This window comes from Falco biarmicus, chromosome 12, assembly GCF_023638135.1.
Source record: "Falco biarmicus isolate bFalBia1 chromosome 12, bFalBia1.pri, whole genome shotgun sequence".
Lineage (NCBI taxonomy): Eukaryota > Metazoa > Chordata > Aves > Falconiformes > Falconidae > Falco > Falco biarmicus.
This window is the reverse complement of record NC_079299.1, coordinates 16,634,685-16,662,312: the sequence shown is the minus strand read 5'-3', so window position 1 is coordinate 16,662,312 and position 27,628 is coordinate 16,634,685. Positions and strand designations below refer to the sequence as shown.

The following is a 27,628-nucleotide window of genomic DNA, read 5'->3' as shown; positions in this document are numbered from 1 at the left end:
TCCTCAAACTGACAGTTCACTTTCACTCAAAATGCTCCATTTAAAAAGACTCTTTAAATACAGTTATCATAAATCCATGGATATAAGCCAATAAAACAGCATATCACAGTGAAGTTTTCTAGTATCTGTTAGATAATTCTTTGTAAGAATCCATCACAACTCTCATTAAATGCTCTCATGTTTTGCTGTCCCAGTGAAAACCTATGCTAAATGTGAAATGACCTGACTTCTACCATGCATAACATGTTATATGTTTTTCAAAATCAATAAATTATTTCATTCCCTTTTGCCTGGAGATATTTATGATCTGCATTCTAGTCAGCTTCCATAACTTCTGCTAGACTCTTTAGGCAGGTTTTATTCCTTTTCTTGCAAGTTGTCTGTCATTGATAGCCTGATCTGCATCAGTCACAAGTTTTGCCCGCACAGGCAGCTTCCTTACTGCAGTAGCTTTTCGAGCACCTAGCAACACTTTCTTAAGAAAAGTCTCACTGGAATTAAGGAAAACATGAATGATGATTTCAAATTATGAATCAGCCAACTGATCTGATGCCAAGGAGGCCAAAGTGTTTAACACCATCTTTGCACCAGCATTTGCCAAAAGTAAGATGTGAGTAGGCTGCTAGCACAGTGCCACCAGTGACAGGGGTTATGTATCCTATTAGATACATGTAGATTAAAGACAGAATCAGTAAAAGTAATATTTAAGTTAAATGCACTCTAAGTTCGTCATAGAATACCTAAAGATTGGCCTAAAGCAAACTCAGAACCTCTAATGGTTGTCTGTGAGAGCTAACTGGGAATGGTTGCTGTACCAGAGAACTGGAAGAGGCAAGCTTAGTGGCTACTTCTAAAAGACTTGGGGGGTGCAGTGGGGTGTGCAGTGTAACAAAAAAAAAGAGCAGATGTCAAAAAGATGTCAAAATTTCCAGACAACTTAAATCCCTAGAAAAAACTCTATGGTAAATTACTAAACTTATCTGTTGTGGAACAAACCAAAGAAAGTAACAGCAGTTAGTTTGGATCTATCAACAACAAATCTAGCCCAAACCAAATTAATTTTCATCTGGAACACAACTGCAGACCTTCTATATAGGAAGGAATGACTGTCATATCTCTCAAATTCATTAGTGCTGTAAACAAGCCACAGAAGACATTGAAGCATCCTTTTATTTTTGGCAGCAATCCACTAGTGGCAGAGGAGTTTGTAGGTGTATATTGAATGATAGCATTAGAGAGGAAGGACAGTTTTGATAAACCTGGAGAAGCAGGGGGAAAAGGGAATTCAGAAAGAAAAATGCAAGTTACTAGGATAGCTGACTGCACTGATACAGTGTGGAAAACAAGAAGCCAGGCAAAAATCCTTCAAGAAATAATTTGGAGATTACAGGGTGGATCACAAAGTGAGCATAATTCAGCATTTCCTACTCTGTAACAGCATGATAATCCTTGCACTCAGGCATCCATGTGAGAGTGCATCTTACAAGCCACATGGAAATCTTCTGCCACCCTGCTCAGCTGTAAGGCTGAACCCTATCTCCCCTGAAGTGCAGTGCTCAGAATTAGGTAAAGCCAGAGAAAGACCAGGAGAGATCAGCAAGAGTGGTCAGAAGTCTCCAGTGTGACCAGTAAAGAAATTCTGACCAATAACAAACTTCAAATACATAAAAGCTCTGCAAAAAAGAAGGTAACCATCAGCTGTGGTAAGGAGGACAGAACTGAGACTGAGACTTCTAGAGCACAAGTCTTATGAGGAGCAGATGAGGGAACTGGGGTTACTTAGCCTGGGGAAAATAAGGCTCAGGGGGACCTTATCACTCTACAGCTCCCTGAAAGGAGGTTGTAGACAGGTGAGTCTTGATCTCTTCTCCCAAGCAACAGGACAAGAGGAAACAGCCTCAAGTTACACCAGGGGAAGTTTAGGCTGGATATTAGGAAAAATTCCTCCACTGAAATGGTGGTCAAGCACTGGAACAGGCTGCCCAGTGAAGTGGTTGAGTCACCATCCCTGGAGGTATTTAAAAGTGTAGATGTGGCACTTAGGGACATGGTTTAGTGATGAACTTGGCAGTGCTGGGTTAACAGTTGGACTCGATCTTGAAGGTCTTTTCCAACACAAATGGTTCAATGATTCTACGAGACTTAAATTACACAGACTTAGATTTTTCTGAAAACTAGCTTCGCTGATAGGGCGAGTGAGCTGTGACTGGACAATGTCTTAACATTTCTCAGAAAAGATGTGCAAATAGCTGATGAGGACAGACATACAACTGAAAGATCATCTCTTGAGGTGCCACCTTGGGTGTCCCTCCCTGCAGCTGGCATGGGAAGGCCAGGATTCAGCAGTGTGAAATTGGCAAAAGGTGTATAGGGCACTGCTCAGAAAATTATGCAGATGGAAGAGTTAAAACATAATCAAACAAAACTATTCCCCCCACTTGGTTAATCTTATGATGAAAGAGGAATTAGAGGCAATATTTTTAAAGATGCATCACTCTATTCTCTCCTCCCTGGTGGTAGGTACCTGTTTTCTGGGTTTGAAACCTTTTCCTTTACTATTTATAAATTGATATCTTGTTTCAGAGCTTGCAACACATTAACAGTCATGGGTTGGTCTCCCACAGTAACTTGGTATTGTTTTTATTGTGCTGTGCAGACCAGATACCAGGTTTTCCAGACCCTTAAACACCAGTGACCTGATGTATGCAGCAGACACAAACTGGTGCCATATCCCATAAAAAGGACATGGAACTTTTGATGTGAGTGCAGAGGAGGGCTACCATGAAGGTGACCAGAGGGCTGGAGCACCTCTCCTCTGAAGACAGGCTGAGAGAGTTGGGGTGGTTCAGCCTGGAGAAGAGAAGGCTCCGGGGACACCTTACTGCAGCGTTCCAGTGCCTAAAGGGGCCTGCAGGAAAGTGGGGAGGGACTTTGTACAAGGGCATGTGGTGACAGGACAAGGGGTGATGGCTTTGAACTGGAAGAGGGCAGATTTACGTTAGATATTAGGAATAAACTCTTTACTGTGAGGGTGGTGAGGCACAGGAACGGGTTATGCAGAGAAGCTGTGGATGCCCCATCCCTGGAAGTGTTTAAGGCCAGGCTGGATGGGGCTTGGAACAACCTGGTCTAGTGGAAGGTGTCCCTGCCCATGGCTGGGGGTTGGACCAGATGACCCTTGAGGTCCCTTCCAACCCAAATGATTTTATGATATTGCCTGGTTTGCTTTGTCAGGGGTGCCAGTCAGATGCTTGCCTACTTTATTGCTTACTTTTCCTTAGAATGCAATAATGAAAAACTGGTTTCCAAAGAAAACCCCATATCAATGGACTGCTATATCTGGGCGTAATGACAGTACCACTGAAAAGACCTTGCTTCTTGATGAAAGAATTTCAGCCTTTGAGACTTCAGACCTGGTTTCAGAGTGCCTTTGCCACAAAATTCCTGATTATTAAGTTCCAGCTATGACTAACCCCATTACCAGACACTGCAGTGGGTAGCAGCCAAGATGACACACATCCCTCTCTATTACTACGATGTGCCATGTTCTGGTTTCCAGCCAGGCTTTATATTATTTCTTTTCTTTACAATTCAATGTAATTTTGGGCTTGGTATTATTACTGTCTCTGCAATAAATATTTCTTAATTCTCAAATAGAAATAACTTGAAATCTGGGAGGCAAAAATTCCATAACATTTTTCCGGAAGAAAAGCATTAAATCTTTGATGTAAAGAACTGCAGACCCAGACTCCACCTGGTCCTGGATGCACAAGAAGCAGAGCCAGCGAGGGAGGAAGCCACTACAGCTGGGTTTAGAGAGTCCAAGGGAAGAAAAGGCAACAGTTGTGCTCCATTGAAATGCAGACTGCCTGCCAAATTCTCCAACTGCACTGCACTAGGAAGTACTTTTTAATCAGGGGCGGAAAAAAAAAAAAAAAAAAAAAGAGAGAGAGAGAGGGAGGGAGCATGGTTATATGACAAGTCGCCCTGTTTCTATCTCTTAATTGGCATTTTCCTAGAAGGACTGATTGTGTCTTAAGATATTACAATTTTTAATGTTCTTTCAGTAGTAAGAAAAATTCTTAGTAGTTTAACACAGCTGTCTCTCAGAAGGTTATCTCTTGTTTACAGTACATTTTGATACTATCTTTTAAGCACTGAAACAGAAACAAACAGGCATCTAAATACCTGTTACCACAGTTTGCAGAAGTGATGAATTATTAACTATTTTCTGTCATCTTTTACATTATGTTAATTTTCTTTATCTTGCACATCTGTCACACACCCCCTCCCATCCAACATGCAGGATAAAAAATATTTAAATAAAGTTATTCATGCTTAATTGTGGTCAATATAGCTGACATTAAGATACAACAGGTCAAATCAAAGAAATTGTACCAGTTACTCTGCCTGAGGAATTGGCCCTCATTCTATGCAATGTGTCTTACAGTCCTCATCTTCTAAAACAAGTTCATCAGCCTATCACTTTTTAAAAAAAATATCTTCATTTAGAAATTAAAAAAACAAAACCAGAAAAAAAAATCATTTAAACTGATGCACGATCACAATAATCCTTTGTTATTTTGAATTGTCTAATTTAGGATTATCTTCAAGTTTGTTTCCTTACAGCTAACACCCAGTTAGTATGGGAACAAGGGATTGCAGGCATTAACCACTTCTCAAATGAAAATCATAGGTCAGAAATTCTCATTGACCACAGCAGAAATTAGATCAAACCCAAGTACTACACTGCAGGAACACAAATTCCACAGGCAGGAAGCACTGCCAGCCTGTATGCTCCTTCAGCAGATAAGCTTTTTACACAAGATTATTATCATGACAAATTCTGACAGAGATTTGGATTAATTCTATCATAATGCTTTATTCCCAACTTTACCATCAATACTATGAATACAGAGACTCCATCTGAAAGCCATGGTTTTCAATAGCAATACAGACTAAACTTCTGTGCATGTAAAGCATTAACATGAAGGCAGAAATAGGGTTAGTTGCCCCCTGGATGTGGTTACAGTATAAGAAAGCATTTTCTTCTTTATTTATTCACATAGGTCTCATTGACCAGTTCCTGGCAGAGGAAGACTGAATGCATGCAGATACTCAGTTGCTGTAGATCAGGTGCCTCCTTTAAAGTCAGCAACATCATGATAAACCGACTTGATCAATTTATACCAGCTCAGGAAAAATTCTGTATGGATACTCGTAGCTCAGTAAGACTGCAGTACAAACATGCATCCTCTTCCCTCACAACTTCCCTCACAAAAAATGTTGATATTCATAACCATGTTGGCCAAAGGAATGTCCTTTAAGGGCACTTGCCCACAGCAGATCAAAAAGATCCAAGAAATCTATTTTAAATGCTAGCTAATGCATTTATAACATTCAGTTATTCATCAACAGTTAAAAAGATGGATTATCAGGCAGCAAAGAGAGAAGCCTTGTGGGAGGCTGTCAGAAGAATAGGTTTGATAGTCCTAACATAGAACTACTGATGTGCTTATGGCCAGATAAGAGTATATGGCTGCTGTTAATCATTTGCTGTATGTCACCACATGGGGGGCTTTCTTTCATGTAGGGGTGTCTCTCATTGGTAAGAAGCCTTTTTTCCTCTTTGGAAGTGCATATCACTGCACACAGGGAAAAAAAAAAAAAAAAAGAACTACGAATACACATGTACAAAAATGCAAGGAATAAAGAAGGTCAGAGCTCTACTCATCCAATCACCACCCACATTTCTCAGCAAAATAGGTCCTTCCATAGGGCCTTTTACACTGGTAGCAAGGCAAAACAGCATACTTTCTTCATAGTACTTTTAAGACTGAAGAGCTGCCATCAGGTTGTGTGTTTTACGGGAGGCCCCAAACTTTAATCCAGGATGCTGGCTTTGCTGCTCCCTGAGAAGCACCTGTGTACTCCATCAGCAGAGCCCCACTGGCACGAGTCGCCCTTGGGCTGCCAAGGCTGTGGTGGGGCAGCCGCAGTGGAGGATCGTCCCTGACCAACATACCAGCAGGAGCTGAGCCCTTCACATTCCTGTGATGCAGCCTGTATTTACTTTTGGCCAGATCATTAGCCAAAGACATGAGGAGATAATGCCTTCTTTATCCCTTTATGAGCAGAGCAAGTAAGAAGAAATATTAGGGGCACCTGGGGTAAAAATTACATTGGGTAGACATACTCCTCATTTTCACATGAAGATTCAGGTACATCTGCAACCAGGAGCTAGTGTATATGCCTGCATCAGCATATATAGTTGTGCTAGTTAAGTCAGGTTCATAGGTAATTATTTATGTTATAACAGCAGGGGTGGGGGGTAGGGGAAGAAGAGAGATATCTTGAATTTAGGAAGGCTAGTTCACTTAGCTCTGTAACGCAAAGCACGTGTTCCTTTTTAAGTACATGAGCAAATCCCCTAACGACTCCTGCTTGAACACAAATGTGCACTTCAGTGCTTGCACTTGGCTGGATCCTCAATTTCCAACTCATTTATGTAAAGATTTTGGACCTTTCTTAAGCAAAATGAAATTGTAAGAAAATACCTGCTTACTCTTCCCAAAGATGAAAAAGCAAGTGTCATTTCCTATTCTTTTATCCCTCTTATCCCACACTGATACATGACGTTTATTTAAAAGGAAACATTTTCAGGCAAAGAGAAAATAATATTTGTTTTAAAGAGAGCAGAAGACAAAATGGCATATTCAACTCTCTTTCAAACAGGACCTAACTTAGAGCTGTGGGTGTGGTAGGTACTTACAGTATTTAACCACGTGTAACAGAAATAGCACTTCTAGAACCTGATTTCTTTATCAGATAACACATACAGATGAAACTACCAGTGCTCTGAATGTTTCATGACCACATGACAAATCGTTTCATGGGCCAACAGTTTCCCTTTCTTCCAGAAAAACACACTGAAGACTCATCTGGACTGAGTGTCTTCACTCCCTCTAGAATGAGTCTTAATTCAAAGCTTTCCTTGCTACTGCTGTGTGAGAGAGTGTATTTGCTAAGAGGTGGGACATAAAGATATTTGCATTTAACAAGAGCATTTCAAATTTTAAGAAGTGTATACCCTGAACACTTAAGATGAACATGGAAGCTAGCTGAGAGAATGAACCACTGGTAAGGATTAGGAGATTGTTATTTTTAAAGGAAACCAGCACTAAAAAAAAAAAAAAAAAAATATGAAAAGAAAAAACCCAAACAAAACCCCAAACCCAAACCACTTCACTAAAAGGTAAGAAATGCAGGAGCTGAGGTTCCAACAACAATTGTCATCACTGGTATTATTTTCACAAAACTTTTCCTGAAAAACGAATCATACTAACAGCCTACTGTGGAATTGGAATCCCCCAAAGCCTCTGGGGCTTTGGATTTGCTGCAGGTGGGTGGATTGCTGTGAGTTGCAGGATGAGAATTAACCATCAAATTGCAAACATGCCCAGGCTGTGTAATCACACCATCATTTAACAGTGACCTGTATCTTTCACTGTATCTTTCCTTTTCCACCCTCTATTAGTGCACCACCAGTGTCAGGCTGTGGTGTCTTCAAGGATGGATCGTATCTTTCCATATTTTTTTTGTGCAAGACACCCAAGGCACTTCCTAGAGACATGAAGAGAACTCCCAAGGACAGCGTCTAAGTGGGGTGCAGTCATTATGCAGCAGACTCACAAGCTTCAGCATTTGCCAAGTATGTGCCGTAAAATCAAATGGATATGCTGCTATATTAACACTGTTTTCCAGCTGTGTATTTTGTATGGGTTGACTCTGCAATTTCCAGCTGTAACCATAGCCTGGCACTACCCTAGGCTGGATCTTGTGTATAACCCATTTCCAAGAATATTACTTTAATATTTCAAAGGGCAGAAGTGGGACTGTAAATTATATTTTGAATTCCCCAAGTACTTATTACTGTACAAAGTCCCTTTTTTTAAAAAAAAAAGTTTCCCCCTAATATTAGTATTGATTTTTGTTTTTTAGAATTATGTCAGCAATTCCTTACAAGCTGCCTTTTTTGTTTTAAAATGCATTACTATAAAACGTATCTGATAAACTGATTTTTTCAGGACAGCTACTGGTAATTTTAGAAGAAGCAGCTGAATGCATAAGAGCTTTTGAGTTAAACCTTAAAAAAAGCCTCTATATGTCTTCCCAAGAAGAGTTTTTGTAACACTTCCTAGAGCTTCAGGAGAACTGCACCGCCAGCACAGGAAAGGTCCCACAGGTGACTGGAGGCCCAGAGGGGCTCAAGCTGGTGTGGACCAGAAGCCCTCCCCCTCCTGGCCTCTCACCCCACTTAGAAGAGTTGTCCAAAGCATTAAGGCCTTGTTGCGGCAAAAATACTGCAGCTCCAGGAGACCCGATGAGCTGATCTAATTGTTTATCACAGATATAAAAGTATTTCCACTACCTGGCTTCCCACACCCATTCCTGTCTTACATTGTGACAGCCTGATGCTCAGTAGACTATTCTTATCAGCCACTTTAGCTCATTGGAGGAAACTAACACAGAAAAAAAATATAAAGTAGTACATAACTTTGTACTGGTATTAAAACTGAACCTTCTGTAGGAGTCCAGGCAGCATGCAGCTGGTGCAGCGGAGCACAGACCTCTTCCCCGTTGTGGTAGAAAAACTGATGCATCTACTTATTCTACCTGTCCTCTTGCCTACCCGAGTAAGGGCACTTGGGGACTCTGGCTTGATTACTCTGCGGGCAGAAAGTTATTTTGGGACCAAGACTAAAACCAAACAGCCAGCTATGGATTCCAGCTGTGCAACAAAAGCAATATCAGAAGTTCCTGATGTTTGAAAGTATGCATCTGCAGCTGCCTCCTCCACAGAAGAAGGAACACAAACAGCCTTCTTTAAAGTGGAATGCTGAAAAAAAAATAAATCACCACTTCTGTTAATTTTCTTAAGATCTTGGCTTTTGAGCTCCCTGGGATACCTCAGGAAATGTGGGTTTCCTCATCCAAACCAGCCAATCTTGTAAATTGGTACTGTAGAAACCAGCAGCGGGTGTGGTTAGCTCATGAAACCACTGGAGAAAAAATGCAGAGACTCTCTAGCAACGCGATCAGTGTTAGGGCATAGGAACAGTCACAGGTACTGCACTGAATTCCCTTGTCTCCAAGGGGAAAACTGTACCATCCCTGACCTCAATCTAAATTACCTTACATCAGCTACAAGCCAGTCCCATACTAGCTAGCTGCTTTTCCACCAGTTGCCTGGAATTGCTGACACATGGGGCCACCAGCTCTGTCTCCTGCCTTTCCCAAAAGGGGCAGAGGAGCAAGAGATGCCCTTTGCCTTGCCAGGCAGCTCTGGAGATGCAACACCTGTTTGAGCACACTTTAAACCACAGGAACAGTGCAAGAGAAACAGCCATGTCAAAGCACACAGCACTACCCTACCTGACATGCTGATACAGAAAAGGAATTTTCTGGTACATACCCTGGGACTGAAAAGGTAGAAGGTTGACAAGAAGCTTTTGAAATTCAAAATAGGATAAAGAAAGTGATCTTATCGCAGGAAATCTGCCTCTATGTAGTACAATAAAAGTTTTGGGAGTTTCCTAATGTAATTATCTGCATGATCTGCTAATGGCTGGTATAGATGGGCTGCCCCTAAGACTATAAAAAGACTTGAGAAAGCTAGCGGTGGTTCCCGGTGCCTCAGCACGCTATGCCAGCTGACAGGCAGTAACACAGCGTGTCAGGAAGCACTGCAGGAAGACACAGAATGGGGTCTTTCACAATCACCTGCAAGTTTATTAGCTGTCTTCGTTCCTTTGTACTGTATTCTTTCCTGGTCCCAAAGCATTTTCCACCTTGGATACGCTCTTTATAAAATTGATTTTCATAAAAAGCAAACATCTATGTGCTTCTACACAGCAGAAAAGCGGCTGAATGAGTGAACTGAGAGCAGTGTAAGTGAAAAACTTAAGGTACTCTATCACAGCAAATCAGGTGTAAAATTTTATTGAAACTACAGTAAACAAGTTCATTTTTAGCCATTTACTGTATGCTATTTAACAGCTAAATTCACTTTAATCCCCCTTTAACATTGCAGCGATCACATACTTTGCTTTAAACACTAGCGTCACATGCATGAGACTAGGGAGGTATTCAACTAGACTGCTGAAACTGAAGATCACAGAGCAGTTTGTCAATAGTGGTATAATTATTCCAGCTTAACATGAACAGTAAGACTTTGTGGAGTTCAGTTTGAGTGGAAGAAACAAACAAAACAACAGGACTCCTATAAGAACATGTATAGGCATTATGAACTTTGTGCCAGCATAAATTGATGGAGATTGAGACCTTTAATGGACACTTAGGCCAAGCAATACTGTCCGAGGATTTGTCTTTAACAAAACCAGTGGGTTTAGTCAAGCTATAGACTATATGGACAAGAAGTACTGCTTCAACTTTTCTGATCTTTTTGGTCGAATGCTTTCTTTGGGATCAATAGCAACATCGTAACGTACTTCCAAGAAAAGGACGAAATTAAGAAAGACTGAATTTCCCTCAGCACTTTTTAAATTTTGGAAGCAGGTTTGAATGGTATCGTAGTCATCACCCACAGGTTACATGACAAACAAAAGAGCCAAAAAAAGGGTTAGGAGTAAGGACAAAGTTAAAAGGAATAAACCCTGGGAAAACATAAGCTACACACAAGGTTTGGAAGGAAAATAATTGACAAATGTTGGTTAAAACATGGTAACATAGAAGTGTGAAAATCAGAGCTGGACCCGTTTCATCCCTGCTGCAAAGCTGCATCATCTAAATAAAATTCCAGCAAGATCCTGTTTGGCCTTTGCAGTGAGAGCAGGCAACACAACCTGCAACCAGCACTGCAACCAACAAGTTTAGTCTTCAGAAGGCTTCAATCAGCAAGGGCCAAATGCATCTTTGCAAGGCCAGTGACAATAGAGGAGGATTTTTATCTGAACTTCTGAAAGATGTAAACAACAGTGAGGGATTTTGGAGAATCGCTTCAAAACAATTACGTGGTTGGAGGAACTGACTAAGGCTTCTTCACAAGAGCTAAACATGTCTAGTCTGGCTGAGCAGTCTCCAGCAGAAGCTGGAGAGAGGCCTGGGAATTTTTAAGTCTTCATCTAAAGTCCAAAACCTGAAGGTACCTACAGAAACACAAAGCAAATGAGCCTTGTGGGATAAAATTAGACACTAGGAAGTAAACTGGTAGGGAAAAGTGTACCCCATAGAAAAGTGATTCTGCTGTTCAATAAGTAGCAGAGGAAAGGAGGTGCATATGGGTCCAGATTAGCAGGTACTAACAACCAAATCTGAGGGGAGTTATTTACTGTAATCATACAGAGCCCTCAGGAGTAGCACACTATAGCCGAGATAAGAGAAACTAAGATTCTTTGGACCTGAAGGCAGACTTCTCGGTGTTCTCCAAATACAAAGTCCGAAGTATCTCCCTTCTTAGGTTTTTGAATTGGCAACACCTTTATTATTTTGAACATCTAAATGCTTCTCTAAAATTTTGGCCCACTATTTTACGCAGAAAGGTCTTCCTCATAAGAAAAAAAAAAAGTTTGTTAGGACTGATAAGGGAGAACCAAGTTTTGCATGCATTAGTTGCAAATTTATTTCATACAGGCTGTTTTAAGTAAATAGAATTTGTTGGAATAGAGCTGTCATCAGAGTGTATTGATCATCTGAGGCTTTTTAGATTCACAGAAAGAGCAGACAAATGCAGGGGGGAAGAGAGCCTGTAATTCTGCTTTTTGTTATCCCATGTCTGTAATACTAACTGATGCAAACGTCCACTGTTAATTGTGTGGTTTTTTTGTTGGTTTTTTTTTTTACATCAGCATACATGGGCACATTACTGGATTGATGTCTCACAGGGGAGCTGTGTATTGGCAGGAACAACAGACTACAAGTGATCTAGTAAGTATTTTCGAATTCTTAGACTATGTCTTACTGAAAACTGGCAATCTTTCCTGTTTCTTATTCCAGCTTAAAATAAGCCCTAGTTGTGGTCTAGTCCAAAGCTTGCATCTGTCAACTTTGTGGCACGCAGATACACAAATACAGTAACATTTGTTTTCTATGTATTATGTCCTTCCATTCATGTCAGTGGGAACCACTTTACATCAAATCTTCCTCCAGTTCATCCACATCCACCCCCACCCCTGCCTTATCTGCACACTAACTCCATGATCTTGTCTATTTTCCCTTTTAGTATTTCCCTCCCCCACCCCCCACCCCACCCCCCGCTTTGGGAACAATAACTGAGGCACAGAAAATTTCCAGTTACATTTGGTTTTCCCTCAGAAATTAAAATGATAGACATTGGTAGGGGAAACGGACCGCACAGTAGCAATTACACTTCTGTTGAGTACATCACTTGGTCTGTGTATTTTGGTTGCCTTCTGAAGGTCCTTTTATTTTAGTCTCAGGCCTACTTGGCTGCAGTAGGTCACTTGTTTCCGACAGCAATAAAAATAAAAATAAAAAAGCAGCAGCCCTGAAAGCAGCATTCTCCCCCGCCCCGAGGATGTTGTTTTCCAGCCTGTCTGGGTTTCCGGTTCCCATGAATCAGCTTGTTGCTGTTGTGTTTGGGTTCACTGCGCCGCAGGAAAATGCTAAAAGGCTTGCTTTCTTTTCATGAAAAAGCAAGACAAATTCTAACAGAAAGCCACCTTGGTTTCTGAGCATTTTAAAAAAAGAAGTTAATTTTTCCATCTTTTTCCCTATTGTCCTCTTTGCATTTATTCCAGGAAACCCCTTCATCTTACTGAGATTTTGAGTGTTACTGAAGGGCCAGGGCTTGGCTTTCTGCAGCAACTTGCTGCACCAAGGATGGTGCTGCTTTGCCAGGAGAGGCTCACAAGGATTTTGCCCATTGCAACTGGTGTTTCGGGAAAGTGCGTCACCACCGCTTGAAATGCCAGCCTGCATGATCCCGCCACGGCTTCACCAGCTCCCTCAGATTGAGAGCTGGGCCAGGGACTCAAGGCCATTCACATCCCTTTTCAGATGCAATCCATCCAAATCCATCCAACCCTGTCTGCTCCAAAGAGAGAGAGGTCGGGAGATACGAGCACAACTGATAACAAAAGCCCAGGAACAGGCCTGTTGCTCTGTGGAAACCACAGCTTGTGCAGAGCGCACACACCCCCCTATATATATAGCTACACTCTAGTCTTCAGCCATTCCTACAAATCTGGAGTCAATAGGGTTTTCTGGCTTTGCATTTTTTTTTACAGCTTAGTTTCATAAGCTAAAATAGCTGACCCTGCTTCCACTAGTAGGTTGCAGTAGATGATCCACCAAAGCCCCTTCCAAACTGAATTGTTGTCCTATGACCCTAAAATGCAATTAAACTCTCAGTCCATGCCCCTACCTCAAATAGCTTCTGGACTTGACTGATTTCTATCCAGCCTGGCAAAGGGGTATTGACAGATAATTAAGGTCCTGGAAGGTTTTTTTTTTGTTTGTTTTAATTTTATTTTGGAGGGGGTTTTTTTGTTTGTTTTGGTTTTGTTTGTGTGCTTTTTTTTTTTTTTTAAATTATGGCAGGATAGAGAAGAAAGATGAAAAGCAGATTCCTCCCCCCCTCCCTTTCCCAAAAGCAGACAGATTACACATTTTGAATGCTATTTAGCAACAGCACATACCTCAACCAGCCTATTTCCTTCAGCTGTTTATGTCTGTGACTCAGATAAGTCAAAGACACCAACTCTCACGCAACAGCCCCATTCCCCTCCCACCCCCCTTCGAGCCACCAGCCTCTCCAGAGGTGCTCACACCCCGACCCAGGCAGGTAGCAAGTAGAAGTCATGGTGGCCCACAGGGGCAGCGCCGGGCTCTGGGCGCAACCAGAGATACACCACAGTCTCCCACAGAACCACAGAAAAAGCCCCAGAAGTGGCTTACACAAAACCTGGGGGAGCTACCACACACTTTGTGTGTCAGTGGCACAGATAAGCTGCATTTTTCACTGCAGTTGCCTGCCAGAGATGGCTGTTACGTGCTCTGGCAATTTTCCTCTTTAGAGCAGGCACACAGCTTCAGACTTCATAGGAACTTCGAGGTGCTCTCACACCTCAAGAGGTTTTCAACCCTGAGGAGAGGTACGGGGCAGATCTGAATGTGAGATTGGGCCCTCAGTCAGCAAAACATCCCAGTTTCCAAGGGCACTATCTCACCCTGGGCTGGCTTATGTGGACAGTTGGAGAAAGGCAGCAGGAGCTGCCCTCGGGGTGACAGACAAGAAGCCCCAGCTGCTGCCTGATGGCGAGGGAGCCTGGCCAGGGCCCTACCTACGGCGTCAGTGCCGGCTGCCTGCAGGTAAGGGGATCAGAGATAGTGGGGTCCCTCCCCATAAACAGACGTGCATTTCCACACAGAAGTCACGTCCCAGTTTGTACCTCTTCGGCTATCCCTCCCTCCCCTCATGCGGGATACAATGCAGCAGAGACTCAAGGGTTTAAGGAAGTCCCACATTTATTTACGTATATATTTATGATGCGGGCAAATCCAAAACAGTAATAAAGGTCTTCCTTCCTCTGACAGACTGCACATGAGCATGGCACGTTTAAGTGTGACATGTATTTAACTCACAGCAGGCAGGAGACTTTGGCTATTTTCTTAAATCTCCATATCCTGACCCCTTGCTACCTTGGACATGTATGTGTGGGGTACCATGTTGTTGCATGTATCATCTCTCTGCCACCCCAAAGCAATTTCATAGCTTTTTTTCCACAGCTCCTCAACCTTGCGTGCCAGAGCTGACCAGCCTGCCCAGTGCACCGGCATGCCTGGGGAGGCAGGGAAGGCTGGGGGGTGCAGGGGAGCAGGACCGGGGAGCTGCATGCCTGCCTGGAGCAGGTGGAGTCCAGAGCTATTGCGCAGTTTGGGGGTGGGCAAGGAAAAAAGGCAGGAGTTATTATCCATGCTCCATCATTCATGGCAGGACTATGCTTGTTCCTGAGAAAAATCCCATTTGTGCCCATCCTGGGATTTTTGGTGCCCTCGGTTCATCCTGTTCTCTCCTGTTTCCATTTATGCCTCCCAGGAAAAAAAAAAAAAAAAAAAAAAAAAAAAAAAAAGGTGGCGGTGGGAAGAGCCCAAACAAACAGCAGAGTAGTGATGGTACTGAGAAAATCCAAAAAGCCAAACTGATATTCATTGCATAGAGTAGTAATTCATCGATCCCGCACTGACCACACATTGCACAAGGGTGTACTTCTGCCTGTAATGGAGGGCAGAACCGTCAGGCTCCCACAGGCTTGAACTGTTCTGGAGAATTCCCACAATCCCTTGGAAAGGTTCAGAGATAGGAGCCCAACCAGGAGGTGCTCGTTTTGACACACAGCTAGCCTTCTACAAGAAGCCAGCAAGCCGCCTGGAAAGCCTGCATGCACTGCCCTGTTCCCTCTGCATGTGCAAATTTTTGAGGCTCTCTGCTGCTGGTCTGTGAGGAGCCCTGCCCTGGCACCCTAAATGCACAGGATGAGGATCCTGCACAGACTTCAGTTCTCCTGAGCTTGGGTGCTGCAGCACTTGCCAGCACCCACCTCAAAGGGTCTTGCTGCCAGCCGTGGCAGTGGCATCCTGACAGCAGGGCTCAAGCCTGCTGCACTGTATGCATGGTGGTGTCCTCCCCTACGCCTCACCCGACCTCTCCGGCCCTGCCTCAAAATCTCTTGGAAAAGGAAAGGCATCACATTTTAGTTTGCAGGAAGCACAGGCTGGCCACACCACCCTCCTTGTGAGTCCCACTTCGTTGCCAAGCCAGTGCTAATTAAAATTGCTTCATATGAGCACTCTTACACAGGCAGCGTTTTGTGCCTAAAAGATCAGCAGAGTCCAAGTAACTGCAAAAATAGAATCAGATGCAATAACATCTTACATAAGTTTAGGTTAATAATAAACCCAACTTTACTCAAATTCTAGTGACTCTCGTCCTAGTAGTGACAAAATAGGAGACAACTATGAGAACATATTGAACTATTTACTGTGATTTGATGAGAATATCTTTCCTGCAGTTTGTAAAATATTAATAAGGAAAGGAAATATCTGGGCGAGTTGTGTCCCCCTCCCGCCCCGGCTTGGGATTGTTCTGGTAGCTTGAATCAAACATCTAATTTAAGACTGCAAGTGTTACAGCTCAGATTTATGAGTTATGCTTTACTAGGACCCAAAAGATGCAAATGCATACCCAATAGGATTCTCCACTATTTTTTTGTTTACCTCCCTCTAAAATCAATGGTAAAACCTTATATATATATATATATATACACACACATAAAAGGTAACATTACTTCCACTGGATAAACTGGGTCCTTTTAAAGTCTGTCCTGGCTATCCTCATGCTTCTTGATTAGACAAGCTGCCCTTTATATACTATGTTTGCTTCTGCCAAAAACCAACCTGCTTGGTCAGAGAATAAACCGAATTTCTGATAAACTGGATGATCCATTTTGGAGCCCTTTGAACTAAGAAAATATTAGTCTTGCCTCCCACCCCTTAGTGATTGTAACAAGGGTCTGAAATACTGTTGTAGGAGTTTACAAAGCTACCTGAGAACAGGCTCTAGCCTGCCTGTTCCTCCTATACAGGAGACATTATTTGAGGAAAGTGTTAAATAGATACTATTATCAGCCATAGCTATCCTCTTCTGCCATGGAGACAGTAATGTTCTAGGACAGGTTAGAGACAAAAAGGCATCTGAGCCTTCAATAGCTAGGTGGCTAAGAACACACATTCTGGGGCAAACAAAGAAAAGGAATTTAAATGGGTTGAAATGCAACAGTCTCAGCCTCAGAGATATTAACAAAGAACATGCCCTATACAGGAATTTGCAAGGTTGCAACCTGGTAAGAATATTCATATTCCTTCTAGACACTGCCAACTGGATTTGCAAGCTTCTCTAAAGCCTGTTCAAAGTTACACATTGCTTCAGATTTTGGTCTCTCAATAATATACATATCGGTGCATCAATAGTGCCTGTAACTAATGTAAGTTATTTAGATTTGTTTGTTAAAAACAAAACAAAACATACATTTGCTTATATCAGATCATCTGTTTTTCCTCAGGTTGATGGCTGAAGTCCAACTCAGATGTTAATTACAGAGAATACTTCAAAAGCAAAGGCACTTCTCAGAATAACTTCGGAAGAAGGATGTAACACTCACTTTTCAATTACAAGCTGAATTTGCTTTAACATTTTTGACCGCATCTCTATTTTTGGCTACTTGTACCTTTGCTGTTCTGTATACTTAGTGAGGCAAGGAGTATTTGTAGAAAGATAAAATTAAAGCATATGCACTGACATGAGATACTTCCGTAATGTATGAGAAAGGTGATTAAACTTAACAGTCTTAATAGCGATTTTTTTCTTTGAAGCGTTAGACTTCATAACTAACAATGTTCTAATAAAATTTTGATTTTTTTTTTTTTTTAAACAAAGGCATGCACATGTGTACACACCACGGTAACAGCTAGCATCTCAAAGTAATTGTGGAGGTTCAGATGTGAGCAGTAGCACTGCAACAGATGTCCAGCAGAGAAAGGGAGCAGGTATCACTGGATCACAGCATGACCCTGAATAAGTTATTTGACTGCTCAGCTCCAGTTTCTCAGTTTGTGAAATGGGAATATTAATGTTTAACTACCTCAATAAATGTACATTTACAATATACAAACATACATACATGATACTAAAAAGACCACGGTCTTCCACATTAGAAATACAAGTACGTACATGGGAGCAAGTTTTACCAAGAATTTGACCCTTTGCCATTCCAACCCTCAAAAAAAAAAAAAAAAAGGCTAGAAGAATGACACAAAACTGACACAAGGCCTCATAGTGAGGATGATTTGGGGATTTAACTTATCAAAGAGAAGGTCAAAAGTTAACTTGATCACAATCTACAGGTACTTACACAAAGAGAGTAGCTATAACTAGAGGGCTCCTTCTCTTAGACAAAGGCAAAACAGCTACTAGAAATTCAAATTATCCAAGGCTGCAGTGAACAAGCCAGCAGTAACAATCTTCAGATCAAGGCAGAAGAGCATAAATTTCTGAGATACACGCTAGGTCACTGGGTTACCTTCAGGCATTGCTGGCCAAGATCACACATGCATTCTTTGCAGAGGGGTAAGATTAGACTATCTTAATGCATTCTTCCAGCTTCCATCTAGAAAATTATGTTTTAAACAGCATAAATTGAATTAAAGATCTAAGAGGGTATCCTTATCCAAGGGCTGGTAATAACTCAGGAAAAACTAAGACTGAAGCACTAACGTTGGCTAGAATGTTATTAAAGTTTCTGTAACGACCACTGAAGTTGATAGCTTTAACATCCGCTCAGGAGGGTTCAAAAATGGGTCTCTTGAGGGTGTGTGGGGAAAACAGGATGGCAATTTTTGCCAGAAAGGGATGGCAAGGAAGGCAGACAGCTGAGAGCAGCCCTACAGTGCTCCACATGCTATGGGGGAGGGAAGGAGGGACATGCAGAAGGAAGTTATTGTGTGTCAAAACCCTCAGGAACAAGAGCAAAGGTTTCATGTCAGCTATCTCACTGCTGGGAATACCCTGGTTCTTTCACCTGTAAGCAGCCCGTCTTCTTTCCTGATTTGAAACCTTTGTGTGGGAACTCACAAGAGCCTATTTGTTTTCCCCTTGTCCTCTCATTTTGGGTAAAGGCGGGTAATCAGTACTCACCAAATTTGAACAGCACAGTCTTTTGAACAACTAATCCAGCTGGAAATAACTGCATGAGGTAAATGGTAACAGACAAAGACAGTCTTTTTGGACCCACAGGTTCTTTCAAACAAAGTTTATCAAGCCTAGGAAATCAAAGCCCTGCACTGTTAGGCTGCTCTTGCCCATCCCCATCATGATTAAGAAGACTCCAGCGTCTACAGGCAACACCACTCAGTAATGCAGGCAACTCAAACTGCTAAGGGAAGTTAAAACTACAGCTGTGAGCAGGGATGAATTTGGATGGTCTCATCTAGCCCATTATTCCTTCACACATTCCAGAGCTGCAGCTAAAAGCCATATTCTAGATGCATGCCCCCTTCTTCATACAAATATATTTTTAAAAAACTAAAGGAAAATCCTAGAAAGTAGTGCCCAATTCCCTGGAAACTCTTCCCTTTGGAGTTAGATCTCTGAACAGATTGTCTCAAGTTTTTCAAGGAAAGGCGTTCAGGCTCCAAATTAATGAGGTTAAGCACAGGAGTGCTGTTTGGATACAGAGGACTTGGGTTCAATCCCTCCTCTTCTGTGTGATTTCAAACTTAGATGTGAGCCTATGTCTTCTACCTCCTGGAGGTTCAACAGGCTACTGAATCCTAAAAGTACTCTGGAGGTTATGCTTAAATGATCCACTGTCTGTAGTATCACATTCCAAAATGTCACATTATTTACTGTAAACATCTATGAACTACATGTACTCTTATCTCCTGATTCAAAGTTAGTCGGCTGCAGAGATAACAGAGACAAAACCACAAACACAACATTATTTACTTTCTGTCATTTGCCAACAAAGATCCATACCCAAATGGCAAGGAATCTGGTTTTAGTTTTGTTTTGTTTTTTAATTTGTACAAAACTTCAGGTTTCTAAAGTCACATAAATTTATGTTGCTAGGCCAACAGTAAATAAGAACATCTTTGAGCAATACTGTGTGTCTGACCCATTTAAATGTTCAATCTACTCTTTAGCTCTAAAAGCAATTAATTCAACCTTTTTACATATTGCAATTGTAACACCGCTCAATGAAGAGGTTGGATGGAAAACTGATGAGGGGTGTGAATGTCCTTGCAGCATGCTGAGTCCCATTAAAAAGTTCTGGGAACTACTTCAGACGACAGTTACGATCCCAGACCTCTTGTCAAAAATCCTCTCTCTTTCCAAATATTTCACAGAAATCAGTAGAACATGGTTCCTAGGAGGCACTTCACATCGGCTTCAGTGGAAGCTGAATACCTGCTGGTTATTAGGATACAAATTACTCCCCACTTGTGAATCTCTCAAGTACACAGTATTTGTATTTCTACCATCAAAGGAAAAGGGCTTTCCTCATTTTGGGGAGCACATTCATGTGCGTTGTAAGCGTAGAAATGTACGGACCAAGTTCTGCATTGTTCACATTCCCTGTGCAACACATCTGAGGTAATCAGGGCTCCACAGGAAAATAAATGTGGTTCCTTAAAAGTGAAGCATACTTCACCTGGAACAGATGTTCTGGGTCTGTTGGTGATAATCAAGTGTTAAAAGAGAGGAAAATTTAGGATGCAGATTTTCCCCCCACCCCTCTTCTTAGGCATCCGAGAGATACTGTTCTGCAGCTATCTGGGGCCAGAAGAGGCCAAACATCTTCTTGTCTGGCCCAGACTTCCCTGGTTCTGCTTTTGCATCCACTCAGATGTCCAGTCTGACCTAATTCTGGCTAGCCCCAACTGAAATGACAGTGTAACCCACACACTAACAAGTGATAGATATGTCTCCTGCGTCCAAACATTCAGGCATGTCCTGAATGTACTTAACACACTTCAGCAGGGCAAAATAAAAATGCATCCTCTTGGTCTTAGAGATGAAAGTTAGGGTACCAAGTAGCACCATCCAGCTTCTGTATAACAGCCTAGCAGTTAGACTTCTTCCCAAGACAGCACAGTCACAGGGCTGATCCCTCCTTTAGAAATTGTGGCATCACACAGTCAGGAATGCAAGGGTCAAAATACAGCCTGATCTGTCATATAGCGTTTAGGGCACTTGAATAAGCGTCCTAGTTTTGCATCATGCTCACTACAGTAATTCAACAGAAGAAATGCAGGGACGTTGAGTAAGGGTGTGGACCCTTCAGCGTCCCATTCAAGTGATTTAACTAGAGTCCTGTTCCCACTTATCTTCGCAGTGGCAGGATTCCAACAGGCAACACCTGGCAGAAGACACCCAGGGCTTCCTCCTCAGTGGCAGGAGATGCCTGTTTAGGCCCTGCAACTTGGGAATGTGAAGAAACTGGTTCTCACCACTTCATCTGAGAGCATTCCTACCTCTAGATTGCTGTAAAATGGATTGGAATAATTTTCACTAATTTTTCCATCACAGACCATATCATAAAAGAGGGATCTCATTTTCTGGACCCCCAATGGATGACCAAATTTCTTTGCAGCTCTAGCTTTAGTTGACCATACCTTGTTATTGGTAGGATTATGGATACACCCCAACACTTAGTGTTTCTTAGCAACTGATTCCCTAAGGAGATCATGTTTAGGAAGTGTTTGGCCATTCTGAGCTGAACTCCCTCTGTGCTCTGTTTTGGCTACCAACATAGCTGGCACAGGTATTCAGATTGCACATGAAAATTACTGAAAGTGGACTTTAGAGCATGCAGTGGCAGAGTACTAGTGTTACTGAGTACACAGCAGATGAATCATTTTCATTTTCCTGGTCTTCCTCTTAGCTTGACATCCTAAAACTACCAGTCATTAAAAGAAAACACTCTCATACTCAGTAGGGCTACATTTCTAAGAAGGCAATGCTATTTTGTGACTGTAAAAAGCACTTTTGCCTTCATCTAGTCAGATAAGGAGAACCAAACTCTTATGTTCCTGACTATGCATGCTAATAAGCTTTGACAGGGGAGGACCGATGCCTCTCCAGCTTATTCAAGAGACATTTGGTGAATCTCTAGTACAACACACACTGCTCTGCTGCTGTAATAACAGACCTGCGTTGTGATTTGACAGGCACATCTCACATCAGCAGTACCAACTTTAGCGGCCCCTTGTCCCTTTTCCTCAGTCTTTATCATTTGCTCTTTAATAGCTGTCATTCCTATTATGCTGGTACATTTGCCATGCAGTTGTGCATTCAGCCAGGTGAGAACCGACACAGGTTAAAAACAGCCTATCAAAAAGGCTTAGATTTAACATGGGGGTATTCATAGTTTGGTCCAACCAGGACAACTCAACTCTGTGCCAGTAAAAGGGGAATAGGAAGTAAATGGGAGGATAAGTGAGCTATGTCTGGGAAAGGTATGCCCAGTCTCCTCCCACAGCTTGCACCTTGCCCTTTCTCTATCTTGGTGCCACCCAGCCCTGAATGGCTTTGTCAAAAGCCAAACAGGAAGGCAAAGAAGAGACACAGATGATAAGTTCTGCGTTATTAAAGTGTCAGTTATGCACATTAGAAGCCTTCTTGCTTCCCACACAGAAGGTGCAAAGACAGGCCAAAACCATGAACAGAGAACCTCTCTGTCACCCATCAGAGCATGGCAGCCCCACCAACCCCTGCTGTGCCCTCTGATGCCAGTCCAGTCCTGCAGAATATTGCCCCTTTGGGTGGTTCTGTTAAAGACAAACATGTAAGAACTCTCTATGTCCAAATATGCTCTCCACTTTACTTCTCAATTATATTTTTTGTCCATTGCTTGACTAATGAAAAAGCAGAGGGAGGGGGATGAAGAAGCCCCGGTTCAGAAATGCATGCACATACCAAAATAAAGACTGCAAGTGGCAAACCAGGAGTTCAAATATGTGATTAAAGAATGCTCTCCTTATAGCTCTAATCATCAAGTATGAGCTTCATTCTTTTTAGGAGTGTTTCACACTACAAACAAAACCACCCTTGCTCTTAGTCACAGAGATACAACCATGTGACTTGAAACTAAGATTTTTTTTTTTAAAAAAGCCTACCACAAAATGGCACAAGAATCATTGAGAGCGCAGTTTTCAATTTTAACTTAGCTTTATAAAAAACTGAGATTTTTCAAAAGTGGGAAAAAAAAGCAAGAGACAAACCAGGCAAACCCACGCAGGCCCAGCCAGCACGGAGTTATGAAAGGCAGGTCCTGCTTGATGAACCTGATCTGCTATGACAAGATGACCTGCCCCGTGGCTGAGGGAAAGGCTGTGGATGGTGTCTACCTGGACCTTAGTAAAGCCTCTGACACCATCTCCCACAGCTTCTCCTGGAGACACTGGCTGCTCACGGCTGGGACAGTTACACTCTGCGCTGGGTAAAAGGCTGGCTGGGCCGAGCCCAAAGCGCGGCGGTGAATGGGGTCACATCCAGCTGGCGGCCGGCCACAAGTGGTGCTCCCCCGGGCTCAGCACTGGGGCCAGCCCTGTTAATGTCTGTATCGGTGATCTGGACGAGGGGATCGAGCGCACCCTCGGTCAGTGTGCAGGTGACACCAAGCAGTGGGGAGCGTTGATCTGTCTGAGGGCAGGAGGCTCTGCAGAGGGTCTGGGCAGGCCGGGCCGATGGGCCCAGGCCGGTCGTATGAGGCTCAGCGCGGCTCAGTGCCGGGTCCTGCCCCTGGGTCACACCAGCCCCACGCAGCTGCAGGCTGGGGCAGGGGGCTGGGAGCTGCCGGCGGGGAAGGGCCCGGGGGGCTGGTCAGAGCCGGCTGGGCATGAGCCCCCCGTGTGCCCAGGGGGCCGAGGGAGCCACCAGCTCCGGGCTGGTGTCACAGACTGTGTGGCCAGCAGGGCCAGGGCCGTGACCGTCCCCGTGCTCGGCCCTGGTGAGGCCGCACCTCGCACCCTGGGCTGGGTTTGGGCCCCTCACTGCAGGGGGGACGCTGAGGGGCTGGAGCGTGTCCAGAGCCGGGCAGGGGCTGGGGAACAAGTCCTGTGAGGAGCCGCTGAGGGAACTGGGGGTGTTTAGTCTGGAGAAAAGGGGGCTCAGAGGGACTTAATTGCTCCCTACAACTACCTGAAAGGCGGCTGTAGGCAGGTGGGGGTCTGTCTCTTCTCGCAGGTGACAAGTGACAGGACAAGAGGAAACAGCCTCCAGTTGCACCAGGGGAGGTTTAGATGGGATATTAGGAAAAATCTCTTCACTGGAAGGATGGTGAAGCATTGGAACAGGCTGCCCAGGGAGGTGGTGGAATCACCATCCCTGGAGGTGTTTAAAAAATGCCTAGATGCGGTGCTCAGGGATACGGGTTAGTGGTGGACTTGGCAGTCCTGGGTTAACAGTTGGACTTGATGATCTTAAAGGTCTTTTCCAAACTAAGTGATTCTATGATAGGCAGCCTAAAGGAGAAAGAAAATGGAAAGATATAGAATTGAAAGCAAAGGATTAAATAAAAGATGAACCAAGGAGGTGTTTCTCAATCTATGGATTGAAAGATTTCAGTGGATTGTCCAAATGACAAAGAGAAAATGACAACTCAGAAGCCTTTTTACACATGCAAGCAAAAACCATAAAGTTGAGCGAATACAGTCAATATTCAAATTGTTGTTTAACATTTAGTTTGCATTTGAAATAAGATTGTCTGCAGCTTTTTTGCCACTAAGAAATTTGAGAAGCCTCACCTCAGGTGACTCGAATACTTGAAATCTTATATTAATAGTGAGTTTGAGAGGATGATTTAAAAAAAAAAAAAAGGCTCCTTCAAGGAATAAGAGCTTATTATATCATTCTTCAAAAGTTCAATCTCAAAGAATGCCACAATGACAGAGACATGCAGCAAAGATTTTTTTGACATTTAGCAAACACTACTACTCAGCTATATCTTCCTTTGTTCAAGTTAATTCTGGTTTATAAGCACAAGAAAACACATGGAGAATTGACATATAAAGCACTGCAAGAAGGTGAACGTTTACACAGGCATAGACCAAGAAAAAGAAATCTAAATCACTTTGCCTTTTAGCTTTTTCTATTCTCACTTTCCTGTTGCATTTTTGTAGGGACTTACAGTTGCACCGTCTCCTCCAAGTTTAAGAGAGTAATTGGTCTGCAAGACCCTGCATCTGTAAAGCTCTCTGAGATCAAGCCACATGAGTGTAAATCCTCCCTCACAGGCTCCAGTTTCACAGTCGCTTTTGCAGCTGGAATAAGTCAGCAATGCTAGTTATAGAAGTCCTCCCACCCCTGTCTTTCACAGCTTCCTAATGTAACAGAAGGGCTGGCCTCAGCCTGGCTTGAAAGTAGTTCAGCCAGCCTTTGTGTCAGAAAATACATGACAAGTTCCCCGGGTCACTACAACATGTGGTTTACTCACACAGAGACATTCACATCTTTTCAAATGCCAATATAGGGAAAATTGCTCTAGAAGAAACTCAAGCAATAAAAAGAAAAATGTACAAGCAAAGAGAGTGGACTGAAGTCAATGTACTAGCTCTCTTCTGTTCTCCAGCTGATGGCTGCTCAGGACACAGTCCGCCACACCACATTAATAGCAACCCCACTGGCAGACAATGAACAACCCAAGACAGGTTCATTATAAGAACTGTTTCACTTAGGTGTCTTAATTGCAGTCTTTCTCACCCCAAGCACTATCACAGACAATCCTACTAATTTCCTAATCCTTTTCACAGAGAAGGAGCGAAGCCCCTATTATTCAAGTTAGTGCCTTACCACAAATGCCCTCCTTTACCAACATCAAGCCCAAGTTTTAGTAATTTAGTCTTTTTTTCCACTCCAGGTGCTTCAGAGCAGATCTACCACAGGTGCTACTCCTGCTGCGAGGATAACCACAGAGGCACAATCAAACATGTCACCTTCTTTTACAAAAGGGAAGTATTTGCAGTTAAACTAAAGATAAATTGAATACAAATGAAACTAGCATGAAGTCATTAATTATACTTCAGTCCTTCAAAGAGACAGGGAAATATTAGTAGTGTTTTTGGCAACAGTTAAAGATGAAACAGTCCTGCACATCCCACTTGTCTCTGCTTCTAACCCCACCAGCCTCCCTCTGCCACTGTGTTACTGCTAAAGCTCCTTCCTCAGCTCTCTCATCAACCCCATGGTGAGAAAGGGGCAACAATAGGCTGATCCTAATGCCAGAGGATTCCATCTTATAGCTTTTGTCCTTTTACTACTGAAATTGTACAAAACAAGCTGACAACAGGGCTCAGCCTCTGATCCAGAACACACATAGGAATTTACCCAAGTCATATAGCAAATCAGAAGCAGAGGTCAAAGAACAGATTTTCAGATTTTCCTGCAACATTTATACTTTGAGTTGCATTTTGTCTTCACTAGCTCCTCTTAATTTTACTTTTCTGGTTAAAATAAGTTAAAAATAACCCTACATGTCAACATGTAGTTAAGTGTAACGGGAGGCTAGTTACTTCCACAACTAGATGAGAGACTGAGGGCTATATTCAGTTTATTACTAAGTATAACAGAGCCTTCACACACTAGGATTTGTAGTATCACATAAGATTCCTCATTATATATCAGCAAATTAATTTCATAATGTAACAATAAAGTAACATGCCCTATTTTTACTGTATTTTATCCTACCACAGAGCTCACAAAACACAAGGCACCTTGTATTTAGCAGTGATGACTAGAAAACTTTTTTTTTTTTCTGGAAACAAGCATGGAGTTTGCACTTGAACAAGATCTGACACAACAGAAGCCCAACTGAAACATCTATATGTTTCTACAAGAAGTAGTTCAGTTACAAACGACCCTGAACCTTCATATTTATTATATTAGAAGAGCATTGAAAATCCTGAACGCTTATGTAGGGTCTATGCAGTAGCAAGGAAATACAAGCCTCACATACCAGAACTATTACAGGGGAACAGCAAATTCTCCTGACAGGTTCCAAAACCAAATGAACTTTCTCATCAAAGGACCAATTTTACCAGCCTCTTCACAAGGTATTCACGTGTGCAAGCAATGTTTCCTCCCACCTTAAATTCATCCCCGACACCACCACCACAAAGACCAACTGTACTGGTTGCTGCCTTACCTGTACTTCCTCTGCAGACAGTCCTGTAGACCCAGCTCAGGAGAGGATAAAAACATATCTTCAGACCAAATCTCTCCCTGCACAAAGATCCCAACCACAGGACTTGCTCAGGGCCCATCATGGCCACCACAACTATCATTAGCCCCAGCTGTGCCAAAGCTGACACCAGCAGCTGGGGCTTGTTATGGCCCTGATAACTCCACACTGCTGCTTAACAGCCTGCACCTGCCACAGGAGCAAGGTTTCACCCCTTCCTAATGTGCCTCTTCAGACCTGTTGGGAGGTAAAAACCTCCCAAGCCCAAGTGCAGCAGGAGGTGGGTCACCTCCACATGGTGAATTGCTTCTAGTAGAAAAAAATACTATGAATACCGCAGCCATCTCTGGGCAGGGAAAATAGCTTTATATATGTAAATGTTGAATGAGTAAACCATTAAGTCACTGCACGTAAAACAAGGAACACAACTTTTCCTGAGCATGTAGGGTGTTGGGTGGTGGTGAAATAGGCTGGAGAGCACAATATGTTCAGGTGATGTGGTAAACAGGGTGTTTTGGGAGAAAATTAAACACTTACTGAGGGAAAAAAAAATGCAACCTTTTTTTTTGTTTTTTTCTCTGAAAGCTCTTCATGACTCTGCTCCTCCCTCCTGTTGTGATTATTCCCTTTAAAAGACCAGCCCTACTCTTTGCTCTGCCAACATCCGATTCTCTTGCCAATGCTTTAACTTCTTCCCATATGACCTTTTACATGAAGAATCAACCCCTCTTTTGTAAGCGCCATCTTCAGTGTCTCTCTCAGCCCTGTGTAATGCACATTGAGAGCTACAGTGTGCTGACAGCTGTGCCTGCAGCTATTGTTTTTTGAATCTGCATTTGCAATTACAGCCC

General features: G+C 42.8%; 1 protein-coding gene and 1 long non-coding RNA gene across 5 annotated transcripts in view; one reads left to right on the top strand and one right to left on the bottom strand.

Annotated features, from left to right (window-relative positions):
- EPAS1 (endothelial PAS domain protein 1) overlaps positions 1-26,895 on the bottom strand; it is a 116,093-nt gene extending 89,198 nt beyond the window's left edge. For 2 of the 4 annotated variants that reach the window (XM_056357757.1, XM_056357758.1), the window contains exon 1: positions 26,742-26,895. In XM_056357757.1, the coding sequence (XP_056213732.1) occupies positions 26,742-26,880 (139 nt within the window). In that variant the 5' untranslated portion in view covers positions 26,881-26,895. The remainder of the gene's footprint in view (positions 1-26,741) is intronic. The other 2 variants (XM_056357762.1, XM_056357765.1) reach the window with 1 other exon arrangement.
- Positions 7,554-17,366, top strand: LOC130157812 (uncharacterized). Its single transcript, XR_008825050.1, has 3 exons — positions 7,554-7,711; positions 11,868-11,946; positions 17,103-17,366. It is a non-coding gene; the product is annotated as an uncharacterized LOC130157812 (long non-coding RNA).
- Positions 26,896-27,628: the final 733 nt, after the last annotated feature.